A 15,069-nucleotide genomic window follows, 5' to 3' on the forward strand; every position below is an offset into this window, starting at 1 on the left:
ACTTCGCAGCCGATAAGCGCTGTTTTGTTTTCGCTCGTCACCTCTGCATGCTGGAAGAGTATATAAAAACTGTGGCATGGGGGGGTAGGGATAGTGGCATGATTTCGATTGATGCTTAAATAATTCAGAATATTTTGTGAGTTATATTTCTGGCTAATTCACCTAAAATGCCCCTGCAAAAACTGTCAGAAGGGCATTAATACTGCGGTGCCTTTGGATTTTTGTTTGCTTAAGTCTTTAATTTGGGTTTTCAGGGTTTTGTGGAGTCATTTGATAAGGATATGCTTATTACTGAGGGGGAAGTTTTAAGACAAATAATGTGTCTGTTAATTTTGGTACATATTGGAAAGAATTTCAGAGGCAAGGCAGCTGCTTGTTTGCCACTCACTCTAGTGGGTGTGAACACTATGAGAATCCCACTCCACCCATTAAAAACTGGCTTAGCTCAAAATCTTAATGTTTCTCTGGCTTCTCTAGCATTTCTGGTTGTCGGGACATATTCACACAGCCCTGTTTGTATATCTAGATAGCTGTTGCTTAACTTATTCTAGGCCCTTTAAATATACTGCTGTGTGCTAATGTGTCAGTAATGTAGGTTAGTAGGATAACCTCTTAAAGGCTGCCTGTCCTAATACCTGTCTGCCTTAAAACCAGGTATTTTTAAATGGTGGCCTGCATGAAAATGATTCAGTACCTCTCTGAGCGTCTTTAAAAGGGGACACTGGATTAGCCTAAGACATCTTCAGGTCAATATATGGAATAAGTCGTATTTTTAAGTTGCTCTGTGTATTTGATTGGATTAGAAAGGAAGGAGGATATACATCTCTCTGTCTTGGACCTCATTTATTGTTATTAAAATAGAAACACGATAGAGCTTATTGTATACTCGAGTGTCCAGGGCATGATGTGAAATACTGAAACACCGGGTGTATCAATGTCATCCTTACTGTGACCAGCACTAGGCAGCCGGGGTGCAGTTTGTAGTATTTACAAGATAAACTGAAAGCGTTACTTAACTGAATTACTTCTGTTCTTGCTAATACACCTATGAGACTCGAGGACTTGCTGACTGTTGAGAAGACTGAGGTCCTTGTGACCCAGTTAGAGCACTTCAGAGGGCTGCTACAGAAGGGTGCTTGAGGAAGAGAGGAAACCTCGTGCATTCCTGACATTGATTCTGCAAAACTTTACAGTTAGCTGTTGTTTAGCAGACTGATCTTGAATCTAAACTTGTGTCAAAACAAAAATTACTCAAACTTGTTTTTTATTATCTAAAGACTTGGTGGGAGATTCTGTTTATTTCCTGCTGGGCTCTGAGGCTTTTTGCATATGGGGCTCTACCCCTTAATAATGTGTATTTTCATTACAGTCAGGGCTCTTTAGCATGTCAAATCCTGTTGCTTAAACTGCCACCACACGACTTCATATTGATCTTCTAAAAGAAAGATGATTCTAATTCATTGGTGTTGTTTCTCTTAAATCACTTTGGATGTGGATTTGATCTAATTAGCATCCATTATAATGAAGGCTCTCAACAGCAGCAGGTTCTGAAGTGCACTGCACATCTGGGGAAGCCCTTGTACAGGAAGCTGCTGCCAGTGGCCAATTTGCACAACAGAAGAGGGTTTTAGTGTATGAATGACTCTTCCTCGGGCTGGCCTGCTGTTTCCTTCCTAGGATCCATGACTGTGAGCTTAATTGCAGCTGCTGATTCATCGCCTCGTTGCTGGGGTATAAAGTTGGTTTGCTTAGTAATTCAAGTCTTGGAAAAAAACACAACAACAACAACATCACTTCTGCTGCTAATTTAATTCCCGTGGCCCAGAAGGTCCCTCTCTAGGTTGGCATTTTACCTCTACCCATCATGTTGCCATTATCAAGACCGAGCATGTGCTTTGAATGAGAAGGACATGAGCTTGATTTCCAATGTTCAATGAAGTTTGGATGAACACCAAAATTATCTTGTGTTAAAACATCCTGAACACATTCCTTTCCAAAGAATGCTGCTAGCTCAGTGCAACGTGCATTATATCAGCTGTTGCTGCTGTAACAATCCAGATTTTTCTGTGAATCTGCATATGAATCTACTCTTGGAAATTGGTACTTTGTGTTGAACATTAGTGAAGCATTTATTTTGGTCCCTGAATGAGAGAGCAGTTCATGTAAAGGTGAAGGCTTCTTGATCTAGCATCAGAGGGCTTGTAGTAGTAGGACATGAAGCTGCATTGCCACAAGTGTGGACAGTGTGGGCACTGCCAGGTGCTGTGCTGCAGAGCACCTTCTGTAAATCCACAGTAGTCACAGGGAACAGGGTGGCACCGCCACTTCCTCCTTAGTGTCTTGTATGATTTGTCACGTGGACAAAATCAGATATTTTCTCTTCCAATTTGAGCTATGGAAACTGAGAGAATACAGTATTGATACAGAAGTACCTTGGATTTTTTGTGCGTCATGTAGGCCTGTCCTTCCTTTGAGAAAAACGTTGAAAAACCTTCTAGCTTTCTACTTTTAAAAAACTTCTAGACCATTATTTAATGGGAAATTCAAATGTTGACATCTATTTCCCATTTCTGTTGTTTAATATGACACTATTAAGGCTGTGTTCAACGTAGAAGATGCTTGATATTTGGATAATGTGTTTGCTCTGTTAATCTTACATTTTTGAGAAACAAGGAAGCTGGGAAGAGACAGAGCTTGTATCCTAGAACAATTTTTCTCTGCCAGGTTCTGATACATGAAAGTTCATCTAATAATGCTGTTTAAATTCTCTACAGGAGAAAGGTTGACTTCCTTATATATCTGTGGTAGACTGTAAGGCAGTGTATGGCTCAGCTGAACCAAAGGCATTTCACTGACGTGAGTGAGGAGAATGGCAAGATCTGGATTTTCATCTCCTTGTTTTATGATGTGGTGTCTTGGAAGGAGAGCTGCTCCCTGTTTCTTACTGGGTTTTTTTTCCCCACCTGAGAGCAGTTGTTGTGCAGAGAGCTTGCTTTGTCTAGGACTGCCACAAAACCACAAACAGTATTTCTGGAATGAGCACTGAAGGTCTAGTCAGTGGCCTGTCTTGAGAATGCTTTGTGTTAAAGCTGAAGAGCAGCATTTATTTGGGAGTGATAGATGTTTTACATTAATATTTGTTAAATTCTAAATTAAGCAAAGGCACCAAGTAAAAAGTTTAAAATGAAATTTAAATCCGAGGAGAGCAATGCAGTGTTTCTTGGTTGAAAGACCTAAAGTAATAAATTAAGGGGAATAGATTGCCCAGAGTGTACTGACAAGCATTAATGACATTCCTCTAACGAAGCTCAGGCTGGTACTCTAACAGTTCGAAAGACCTCATTTTTGTGTAAGCTGTGGTATAGGGGTGTTAAATTGTGAAATTATGTTTTACCACAAAAATAGCAAATTATTTGCATGTTATTTATATATAGCTATGGTGCAGTGTAGTCTTGCCACCATTGTTTGTTTTTGCTGACAAGTCTGATAGTTTGTTGCCCAACAACTCAGACAGGTTTTTCTTTTGTCTCCTTTTAATTCTCTGTGAGGTATTGTTTTATGTTTGAAACATTTCCCTTACCAGATTAGTTAGATATGCAGTGATGCTTCCTAAGTTGTAAGGATCTGGGAGTGACTGAGCTGCTGTGGCTGCTGTTTAAGTTCAAGTGAGGTGGAGGATCTGGCATTGCAGCTGAAGGCACAGGAGTTTTTTTGATTCAGCAGAACAATTCCTGTAGCAGAAGCTGCCCCTTGTGACTAATGCAGGCTTGGGATATTTATAGACATGCCTATCCACAGCCCTTCTTTGCTCCAGCAGGCAGTCACCCAAATACAAAAGTCTGCTGGAATTAAAGTAAAAATTAAAATGAGTCCAGCAGTTTGGTTCTGACAGCACAGTGGAATGCAGGAACACATTGGGTAATAAAATGCTTTCCTTGCAGGGGGAATGCAACTTTGGAAGCTGTGGGTAGATGCACAGTAAATGGAGAGTTCTTACTGTTGTGTGTACTCAAAATGTTATGTTTTCTATTCAAAATTCATACACTACTGTCTGGTATTTGCACTGTTATTCCAGCTTAAGCAGTTGTCATCTTTGTTGCTCCTGTCCTTGGCGAGGCAGGGGAGGAGAATCAGTGTCTATAGAGGACCTACTGTGAACTCTGGTTCATGGGAGCTTATCTGTGCTGCAATACTGCTACTTCCATGGCAGAAAAATGGATGTATTCTGATTTGGTTTCCTCTTCTAGATGAGAATGCTAGGAGCTGTATTTGAGCTAGTTTTTTATTATGCTTATAGGCTGATATAGCATTTCTTCTTTGAAAATGTCCAGCATTATGTTTCTCTTGCTGGCAGATCAGGACAAGTCTTTATAGACTTAATTCTGATATTGAAATGGTAAACTAATTTGAAGTAAAATACAAAAAATTGAAGCTCTACTGAATCCTGTAAGAATGTTTAAATCTCTGTAACAGATGCTTTAAAAAACTAAGTAAGAACATTATACAGAGCCTGAAAGGCACAGTATGAGTACCAGATTTTTAAGAAGTTTCTTCTCTGTCATGTTCACTAGGTGGTTTGGTTTTTTTTAAAATGAAACCTGCATGCAGTTTGTATTTTTATGTAGATATATTTACTGTCTTCAGTTACAGGACGCAAAGTATAGCAAAGTAGTGGATTTTTGCAAAAGGACTTTAGCTGACTGTCCTCAGTTTAACAGTCCTGACTGGTAAAGGATTTCTTGCTTTCAAGCAAACAATGTGAGCTAAACTTTCATGCTTGTTAAGTTCTAACGCATTGAAATGTCACTGGTTTCAGATGATTATCTAAATCTAGTTTCAGGTATTGAGTCCACAGAAGAATAGCCAACACCAAACAAACAAACAAACCTGAACCAAAAAACCAACAAAACCAATCAGAACAACTTTGTACCACTGTTTTGGTCAGTGATTCATGCCCCTTCCCACCAAGGCAATAAGAGAGCACTGCCCTGGCCTCTGAAGTTTTGAACTCGGCCAGTGCTAACAGACAAGCAATAGATTGAGCAATTTGAAGCTTTTCTGGTTTCTTGTTGGGCTTCAGTAGTAGGTTTTGGACAGCTTTTACAAAGTCAGGCAATTTGCCCCTGCAGTGAGACTACAGTAGGGCTGAGCATCATTGTGGTAAAACTGGTGGGTTTTAGACAGAGATTGAATATATCAAAATGCTTTGTGTGCTGTCTGTTTTCTGCTGGCAGCCTTGTCATTTGCCTGGGCGTGCATCCATCTCTGGCATTGCGGGCCTGTGTCCTTGTCAGTGTGTGAGTTATATGGCCAGAGGCTGCTGTGTTGGACACCTTTTGTTGTCATGGATGGCACCTGGGTTTTGTCAGCTTGTGTTCTGTGCATGAGGAATCCACAGTTGGGCATGTGTGCTCCTGCCAAGGAAGTGTTTACGACCACATTGAGGACTGTGTGTTCTGCTCACGTGAATAAAATGCAGCTCAGGTGATGTGATGTGGAGGAGGTGCAGCCTGTGGCCCCTCAGTGGCTCTTTGACAAACTCTGTGTCCTGTCCTGGGCCAAAGGACGGAGGCCTGCTCACATCCCCTGCCTTGCATTGCTCCTACAGTGATATAAATACTTCAAATAAATGCTTTTGGGGTAATATTTTTAGGCATAGCTAGATAGCAGTGATCTCAGAAGTTCATCTTTTGTTGGAAAATTGAATACGCTGAGAAAATGAGAATACACTACTGTATCTGATCTTGTGACAGTGGAAATTATTGGCTCAGTGTTATAAATAGAATTGATTGATTCTGCTTGGGAAACCATGGACAGCGTACCAGAGGACCACTGTGCCTTACAGGATGGTAATGAACAAGAAAATGAAAGCTGAAGGGGTTTTCTTAGTGAGTAGCAAGCTATGCTTTACTTCATCCGTGTGTTGGTTGGTTTTTCCCCTGAGTTTTGGCAGAAGAGAACAGGTTTTTCTTGCCTTGAGAACTCTGTTGGAGCCGCTTGATATGTAGATTGCTTGCAGTCTGACTTGTATCTCACATGCAGCTTGTTATTTTCCCCCTCAGACCAGATTATTTGGATAGACACAGACAAACTGGGGAGGAACTTAATCTCCCTTTTTTTTTGCCAGAGGAATACAGTTTTAGGTGAAAGGAGGATTTTGTCTCGAGCAACTTACAGTCAAAATGTCTCCAAGGGTCAGATATCAGAGTGTTATGACTGTTAAAACCCATAGAGATATGAGAGTTCCTGTGCTGGATATTAGGGGTCTGTATCTTTTTCTAGACTGCAGTGAATGTAGCTCACAAAACTAAATTATTACTTTTATGTAAGTTTTCAGGGAGTGGGTTTTTTCCCTAACTATTTAGAATTAAGGAGGACCCATTCCCAAACTTTGAGTAATTTGACTCATCATATAACCTTGGGCAAGTTACTCATCCACCTTGAGCTTCAGTTTTCCTGGTGGAAGTATTAAGTAAACAACTGGAAACTTGCTGAAAGCCAAATGTTGTGATGGAGTTGAGCTTCTTTGCTCTCTGTTGTTTTGCCTTTTTGCAAAAAAGTAAATTTCCACTATTTTTTCAAGTTGGTATTTGAAAAGTTCACTAGAGAGCTGCTACTCTAAGCTGAAGACCTAATGTTTAACTTAAGAGATTTCAAGTTCCAGCCTCCTCTCCAAATGTACACCTCACCTCATCCTACTCAGTCTTCTGCTGATCTTGCTACTCTGCTGCTATTTCCATGAGCCATCTAGAAGATCACAGTCTCTGGGGAAGCTGGAGGCTGTCCCACAGATAAAAATACGACTTAGCTCTTACCTATGCAAGCATTAAACAAATAATGGGGATTTTTTGCTGTTACCTGTGCAGGAATTAAACAGATGGTCTGAGGTTGTTTTCCCCCAAAGAGCAGCTAACTGTAGACTGTTAAAAAAAAAAAAAAAAAAAAAAAAAAAAAAAAAAAAAAACAACTATTAACTGTGAACCAGTCCTTCTGTCTGTAAATCAAAGAATGCTGTTGCCCAGGCAAGTGTGTAAAATTCTTCTGATAATTTATGCTGGCCCTACATACAACCTCTTGCTTGAATGCTGAGATCTTGAGGTTTCCCATTTTTCCTTGGATGAGACAGCTTTCCCCAGGGGTTAGTGGACTGCCTTATGAAGACTGCAGGTAATATGAAAAGAACCATACTTGCCTTGAGGTTTGTTTAATGAGCTGCTTTCCTGCCATCTGAGAGGGCTGTTGTTCAGCGACCCCATGCCTCAGATGGGTAGCTCTTGGTGGGGATTCCTGTCGTGTGTCTTGCTGAGATGTACCACGGTGTCTCACCCGGGTCGGGAGCTGATGGCAGCTCCCTCTTTAAGTTCCCTGCGCTGTCGGAGCAGTGTCTCTGCCCTACAGGTTTGTCTGCGTTGGTGGAGCGTTCCAGCACCAGCAAAGCTCAATTTTTTTTATAGAATGCACCCGAGGGAAGGAAAAGTTTATAGTCACCTTTGATGTGCGCAGGAATTCTGTTTTCAGATGCTTTTGAGGTCAATAGAAAGAACTTTATATTTGCAAGAATGCTGGCAGGAAGGAGAAAAACAGGGAACAAAGGTGCTCAGGCTGTGGCTGTGAAGCTGCTGCTGTAGCTGCTGGTCGCTTCTAGGTGGCACCACGAGAAAAAGAATCTGTGCCTTCACCATCTGTGAGAGGCCAACTGTGGAGCTGCTTGGGGCTCTGGTGGTCAGAGCAGCTGGAAAATACTTCAGGAGAAAGGAGGAAAAGAATGAACTTGCTCTGCTGTAATAGAACTGGCTGAACTCTGAATTGCATTTTCCACAAGTGTGAAGCAATGGTCGCTAAGTGACAAATTGGTTTTGCTTCAGTGCCAAAAGTGTGATTGTTTACAAAATTTATATACACAGTTGTTCTCTAAAAGTTATCACAAGAGAATCACTTGTTTTTTCTAAATATTTAAATGTGAGACTGCTTTATAAAACAGTCTCATGGAACAATTACACAGTGTGTGTACATAGATCAAATAAAATATGGGGTTTTATTCTCATCTAAAATTTGATTCTTAACATTCTTCAATATTTTTTTCATTTTGAATAGGAAAAACCATAACGTATTCCAGTTCACAGCCATTCCTCAACTTTTTGTTGTTGTCAGAGTATATGGCACCTTTAGTTTTGTCTGAAAATCACACTACTTCTCTCTTTGAAGTAGTACATGTTTTTTGAAAATTTTCCCTAAGAGGTTATAGTGAGGAAGTCATCTCATGTGCTGACTTGTAAAACAAAATGTTACCAGAACAAAGATACAATCTTTGATTTTTTTCTGAAGTGTTTTATTCAGAGCTAGACAATGTTCTGGTAAGAGATAAAAATCCAGATCTATGTAACATAGAACTACACAAGTAAAATATTCCTTTTCTTTTTCAGCAGCTCCATGAGACTGTGAAAAGAAAGCTTGACAGTGCTGCTTCCCCTCAGAATGGAGACCAGCAGAATGGCTATGGCGATGTGTTTTCTGTGTCCAAGAAACTGCGTCGTGATGATGGTCTTGGAGTGAGTGGTTCTTCCAATGGAATACCCCCTGTGTCTCCACTCCATCATCTTGACAAGAAATCTGGCACTGGAGATACCTTACAACTTAATGGGAAACATCCGATGGGGCTCGATGGCATCAACAAGAAGTGTCTTCCAGATTCCAGCCTGCAGATGAATGGAGGTGGTGATGCAGATGACTCATTTCCTCTGAGTTTGAACAAAGAGCTGAAGCAGGAGCCCGTAGATGAGCTTCCCTGTATGAATCCTGTAGCAGGAGGTTCTATATCTCAGAATAATTTGATGCCTGATCTTAACCTAAATGAGCAAGAATGGAAGGAACTTATTGAGGAGCTCAATAGATCAGTGCCCGATGAAGACATGAAGGATCTCTTCAATGACGACTTTGAAGACAAAAAAGATGCAGATTCTTCAAATTCAGCTGCACAGACTCCATTGCCACAAGATATTAACATAAAGACTGAGTTTTCCCCAGCACCCTTTGAACAAGAACAGCTGGGATCTCCCCAGGTTAGAGCCACTTCTTCAGGTTCAGCATTTATTGGTGCTGCTTCTGTACCTGTAAGTGCTGCTTCTACAACAGTTGGTACTTCCCAGGCTATGTTCCCATCTTCCAGTCAGTCAATGACTGAAAATCCTAATCAGCCCATGATGCAGGCATCAAACCACTCTCAGAATGTCCAGAGGCCTGTGTTGTTACCTGGGAAGTGTGCAGGAAGTGCCAAAGAAATGTCTTCTGCTCATCAACTTCAGCAGATTGCTGCCAAGCAGAAGAGAGATCAGATGTTGCAGAACCAGCAACAAGCTTCACAAGTCCACCAAACAAATCAGATGTCTACGTGGCAACAGTCTGGGTCTTCCCATAGTCCACTGGCTGTCCCATATACCATGGAAAATCCCACTAGCCCATCGGTTTATCAGCCAGACTTCAACAATCAGAAACTCATGATGCCTAATTTGGGAAATAAAAGCTCACCGAGAGCTGGAGGCAACTACCATGTGAACATTTTGGGTCATCAGCAAAACAGCTTGAACCAGAACCCTGTGAATAGTCAAGGCTCTATGCTGGACTATGGGAACACCAAACCTCTTTCCCATTACAAAGCAGAGTGTGAGCAGGGGGTGGCAGTGCCTGGGCAGAACAAGACTCCCATGCTGGCATACCTCCAGCAGCGCCAGCAGCCACCACTATCCCACGTGAGTGATGACCAAAATGGGATGATCCTGTTGAAACCCAAGTCTGGAAACATTGCCTACCGACTGCCACATGGTCAGGTGAATGTCCTGAATTACCTTTGTTCAGTAGCAGATTTAAGGTTGTTGGGTAGGTAAGGCTGGAGTACAGATTCCTTGGTGTAGTTTCAAGTGTTTTCATTGATTTTAAAGAGAAAATTTCTGTATACAATAAGCTGAGACAAGAATCATAAGGTCTTTTTTCCACTGGGGACAGTTTTTAATATTGGGTTCTAGGTCATGTAACGTGTGATTTCCAGCTTAATATACTTTGTGGGCAACAAATTATGTCATGCTTCACAGAAGCCTCTGCTTAAAAAGATAAATAGATGCTTTGTAAACTTTTGACTAAAATAACTCATATAAAACGGTAGTGTTAAACAGTGTTCTCAAAGAAGCTTTGATTTCTTTTCCTTGTTTTTAGTCCCTACTTGTGTCAGAGTTGGCTTACTATAAAAAGACCTACTTTTGCAGAGAGGTGGAAGTGGGGGCTGCATTCCTCGTTTCTTGGGTGTTCCTTGGCACCTTTCAGTTCTAAGGATTTTTATTGGCTAAGTCTCTGGGCATTGGGGAAACATGGCATAGGAGAGAAATACATCATTAAGAATGAATAATAGTAATGTTTGTTTGCTTGAAGCATATGCTTCAGGTTTTTCTGTAACAGAAAATTCCAGGTGGTGCTCCTTTGCCTTGTATATAACTGTTACTACAGGTGTGCTGCAGGTGAAAATTTATGTAGTGGGTGGAAGTATAGACTCATTGGGATTCTGTAACATGTACCTGCAATGCACATACGAGAGGGCTTGTTAAAAAAAAGGTATTTGTTACAAGGATTAAAGCTCCTCCAGCAAAAGCTGTTTTGAGATCCAGCTCTAGTCATGTTTCCCTCAACAAAACAAAAAACCTGTGAAAAGGCTCTCAATAGTCTGTGATAAAGACCACACCGGTGTACGAATAAAAATTTGAGATCAATGTTTGCTTCATAAAGCACAAAAAAAAAAAAAGAATCTCTTTTAAAGCTGGCAGAAGTAACTGTCTAACAGCATTTTGATGGAAGAAGAAGGGTAGAGACGACTGTGTGTGTCACATCTCCCACTCACTGAAAAACAGTGAGGGTGACCTTGCATCTACACTGCCACACTTGCACTGAACTAACAGAAATACTGATGAAAGCTTCTGGAGAATTTCTCAAAAACTTGCACACAGAACAACTTAGCACAGCATTCCTTCTATTTGGTCCATGATTCCTTGTGAAACTGCAAAGTGAGAACCAACAGCCAAACCCATTAGCTAAATTCTTAACTTGAACATAACATTTGTTTGTGCAATTAGAGATGAGGCTGAACTGTGCTTTATAATGATGAAAGCTGTCAAATTTCAAAGGGATTTGCTGGTACTAAGAGGGCAGTATCGGATCTTGAATGATAATTGTTACATGTTATTTTTGCTTATCCCAAGTTCCAGTCTCAAAAAAAATGCCAAAAAATGCAGACTTAAGAAAAACGAATACTATCAGACTTATCTTTAGTAGTATTTTTGTCTGTGGAGTATGGTGATGGTTGGGCTGCTGGAAAAATACTTTAAGACCCATTTTGACCAGTGGAAGCCTTCTCCCCTTCACCTGCAAATAGTAAATTCTCTGATACTAAAAGAAAGCAACTTTAGGGTGGGAGACATAAACACTTGCAGTATTAAATGTTGACAGAAGAGGCAGGATTTAAATAAATGTTTCATATAATGAAAATAGAAAATGTAGTGTTTGAAAAGCTGCTACCAAAGTAAACTAAAGCTGGGATGTGTGAAGTGCTGTTTGTAACTGCCTGAAAAGGAGCACACAGAGCTATACTCACCTGTTTGAGCTGGAGTTTGGGAAGTACTTTGAGACTGAAGTTAAAGCCTCTCTTCCTAAATGTTGTGGAGCTTCTGACCCTAACTCCAAACTGGCAGTTCTGTGTCTGGCACTGTATAGATGGGTGTTTGGTTGTCTTTAATTAGCTGAGCTTCCATAAGAAGCTTCACAAGTGAAAAAGTTACTGCATTTCTGTAACTTTTTTTGCTTTTCCTGTGTTCTGCAGGATCAGAACCCTGCTCCTACTGTTCCTCGTGTTCCTGTTTCTGTCCCAGGCCCTGGGGTGGGTGCCCAGGCTCCGAACGTCTCCATGGCAGGTAACCACAGCAACCCAGCTTATCAGCAGCAAGCAGCAGTGATGAAGCAACACCAAATGCTGATGGACCAGCAGAAGCAGAGAGAGCAGCAACAAAAGCATCTGCTCATGGAGCAACAGAAGCAGCAGCAATTCCTAATGGAACAGAGGCAGCAGCATTTGCTGGCAGAACAGGTGAGAGCAGCCAGCTATCTGTTTTTTTAATTTGTGCTGCTTTGCTTTGGTGCGTAAAATAGCTTTTTGATCTTTTAGAATCAGAGAATGGTTTGCTTGGGAAGGACCTCAAAAATCATCTCAGTTCCAACATCTCTGCCATGGGCAGGGGCATCTTCCACTAGACCAGGTTGCTCCAAGTCCCATCCAACCTGGCCTTGAAGCATTTCCAGGGATGGGGCAGCCTCAGCTTCTCTAGGCAACCTGTTCCAATGCCTCACCACACTCACAGTAAATAATTTCTTCCTAACACCTGATCTGAACCTAACCTTCTTCAAATAGAGGTCATTCCCCCTTGCTCTATCAGTTTTGAGACACCTTCCCCCTCCAGCCTTCTTGTAATCCCCCTTTAGGTACTGAAAAGTGCTCTAAGGTCTCCCTGAATCAGCTGCCCGTCAGAAGCTTTAAGAAGGAAATGATACAGTCTCCTCTGAACAGAAAATATATGAAAGCTCATTTTGCGGGGGAAGGTTGTAGTAGAATCTGCAGGACTGTGGAGCTGTGGCTGTGCCAGGTCCTAGCCAATGGCTCTTTTATCACCTGGAGACATCCAGTTAAAATTGAGGTCTCAACAGAGGTGACACAAAAGCCCCTTCAGTTCTGGAGCCAGTGTAGACAAAACATAGTAATGTGGTTGTCAGTGTTTGAGTGTGGTAAAGATCTGTTTTTGATATTTGGGTTAAAACAATTTGGACTAAGGGAATACTGTGGGGGAATTACATTATCAAAGACCGAAAGACAGAGAATGCCCAAATCATCAATAAAATCACGTTTCTCCATGAGTTATGTGATCTGTGAGCTTAGAGTACTTTTTAGTAAATCAATTAGTCTTTGGTAACTTGTATGTTAATATCAAATGTCAGAAATGAGTAATCATTACTCTCCCAAAATGTTAACAAACAGGTATTCTTTGAAAGCAGGTGGGGAGAAAGGAAATAGAGGGTGTGACCTCCTGCTTGTGATTTTGCATGTCTGGTGGATGGTGGTTATTAGAGCTTTGTTAGAGCTCTTAGAGCTGTGGCCCAGTAGGTTTCCTTAGGACAATAATGGACCTAACAGGTGTTAGATATCTCTGAACAGTGGGGAGATGATAAGTAGCATATCTCAAACACAGCATTGAAATATTTTTTTTCCTATCTGTTTGCTTCTGCTTTGCCAGCACATGTTGCTGCAGTAAATATCAGTATTATGAAAATATTTCATTCATGTCCTAGTAATGGTAACTACAACTAACTTCTGTAATTTCCATTTGTGTATAGTGATGCTGGGACTCTGGTCCCGAATAAGGAGCAGCTTTGCTTTGGAGCTGAACAGTTTTAGATACTGCATTTGCCACATTTATTGGCCCTGTACTGCCCAGTCAAGCTAGGTCTTGTTAGCATTCTGATTTGATGTTTATTTCTTTGGATACGCATGATACTGGATGCAGTTTTACAAAAAGATTTCTGAACTTGTTGATGTCTACTTTGGAGGTTTGTAGTTTCAGGTAGCTTCAGTGCCATTCCTTGCCACTATAAATTTGTCTTTTCACTTGGTATTCTGCGTATTTTTTACTTTTTTCCCCCAAGCCAGGTTCTGCAGTTCTTGGTTTCTCTCAGAGCTATGGCATCTCTTGTTGGCTTCCGTGGTCAGCCTCTTTCAGGTCTGACTGGTCCTGCAAGCAGCAGGTCCTCTGTAAAGCGGCCTGCCCTCTTCATTCCTATGCATGTCTCAACAGCTTCGCAGCTGGAGACATTTGGGAAGGGTGGTAGAGATGTGTATCTGCTATTTGTTACATTGCACCAGTCTCTTGTTTAAAGTGTCTTTGCCCCAACACTCTTGGAAGGGAATTTCTGTCCCCTGCTGTGCTCTGTGTAACTTTTTGGATAAGTAGGTGGTTGTGCATTGTATCACTATGGGCGTTTCTCAGAATTTCAGTCTCGCTGAAGGTACCTGAGTAAGAAGAGACAGAAATGCTGTGCCTGATACATTTCGTGTTGTAAAAGCAGCCTATTGGCTCTTAAGACTGTCAAGATCTGAGTGTACTATCACTACATCTACACTCCCCTCAAGATTTTAAATTTCATTTTTCCCTAAAGTTTCCTAGTAGAAAATTCGTTTGGTTTATTTTTCAAATGGCTTGATCATAAATTTCTGTGCTCTTTAAAATGTGCTTTTAAAGAGGCACAATTATTTTGTGTCATGAGTAGGGTTTGTTTTAGTTGATCAGTGTGTTGTTAAGAAAGCGATTTGAAACAATGGTTGCAAAACTTGTATGACTTGTATTATGGACTTAGTTCTGCAGTTTTCCATAATCTTGTAGGAAAACCTGTGATCTATGATAATATGGATTTGTGTATATTTTTTCATATTTGCAGACAAGGATTAGAAAATATTTACATGTTCGGTTTTTGTATTTCTGTGTAATTTTTTTTATATTTCTGACTTGCACTTTTACTGGTTTCTAAAGAGGCATCTAAAATACATTGGAAATAAAGACCAAAAAAGTAAATGTTATTATTTTTATACACTCACTTTTGCTCTTTTTGTACCTGTACCTCTTTTTGTCTTTAAAGTGTTGCTAAAAGTGCCCGTTGATTATGTTACTGATTAGGCCACTAACATCTCAGATTTTCGAAGTTTGAAAGGCTTCAGACATGGACTGCAGTAACTCTTGTAGTGCATGCTGTTGTCTCTGAGATCCTGGTCTTGTCGCTCATCAAAGTAAATTGACTGTGTTTGAGCCTTGAGAACAAAGCCTGAAGTGACTTTAGGGCTGCAGAAGCCCCTTTGATTACCAGCTGTGCATAGAAATATGCAGACAGCTTGTTTTTATCCAAGATAGCCCTTGGAAAAAGCTTGATTAGTTTTCAAATTGTCTTGCATTGGACCTTTCTTAGGAGAAACAGCGGCAGCAGCAGGAGCAGCAG

At 40.9% G+C, this 15,069-nt stretch overlaps 1 protein-coding gene across 1 annotated transcript in view; it reads left to right on the forward strand.

The window, feature by feature from the left end:
• Positions 1-8,405: 8,405 nt before the first annotated feature.
• MAML1 (mastermind like transcriptional coactivator 1) overlaps positions 8,406-15,069 on the forward strand; it is a gene marked incomplete at its 5' end in the record, with an annotated part of 13,376 nt that continues 6,712 nt past the window's right edge. Inside the window, 2 exons of the mRNA XM_017728031.1 lie at positions 8,406-9,824; positions 11,858-12,121. Coding sequence (XP_017583520.1) covers positions 8,406-9,824; positions 11,858-12,121 — 1,683 coding nt within the window. The remainder of the gene's footprint in view (positions 9,825-11,857; positions 12,122-15,069) is intronic.

The sequence above is a fragment of the Corvus brachyrhynchos genome, unplaced genomic scaffold, assembly GCF_000691975.1.
Source record: "Corvus brachyrhynchos isolate BGI_N302 unplaced genomic scaffold, ASM69197v1 scaffold21, whole genome shotgun sequence".
Taxonomy (NCBI): Eukaryota; Metazoa; Chordata; class Aves; order Passeriformes; family Corvidae; genus Corvus; species Corvus brachyrhynchos.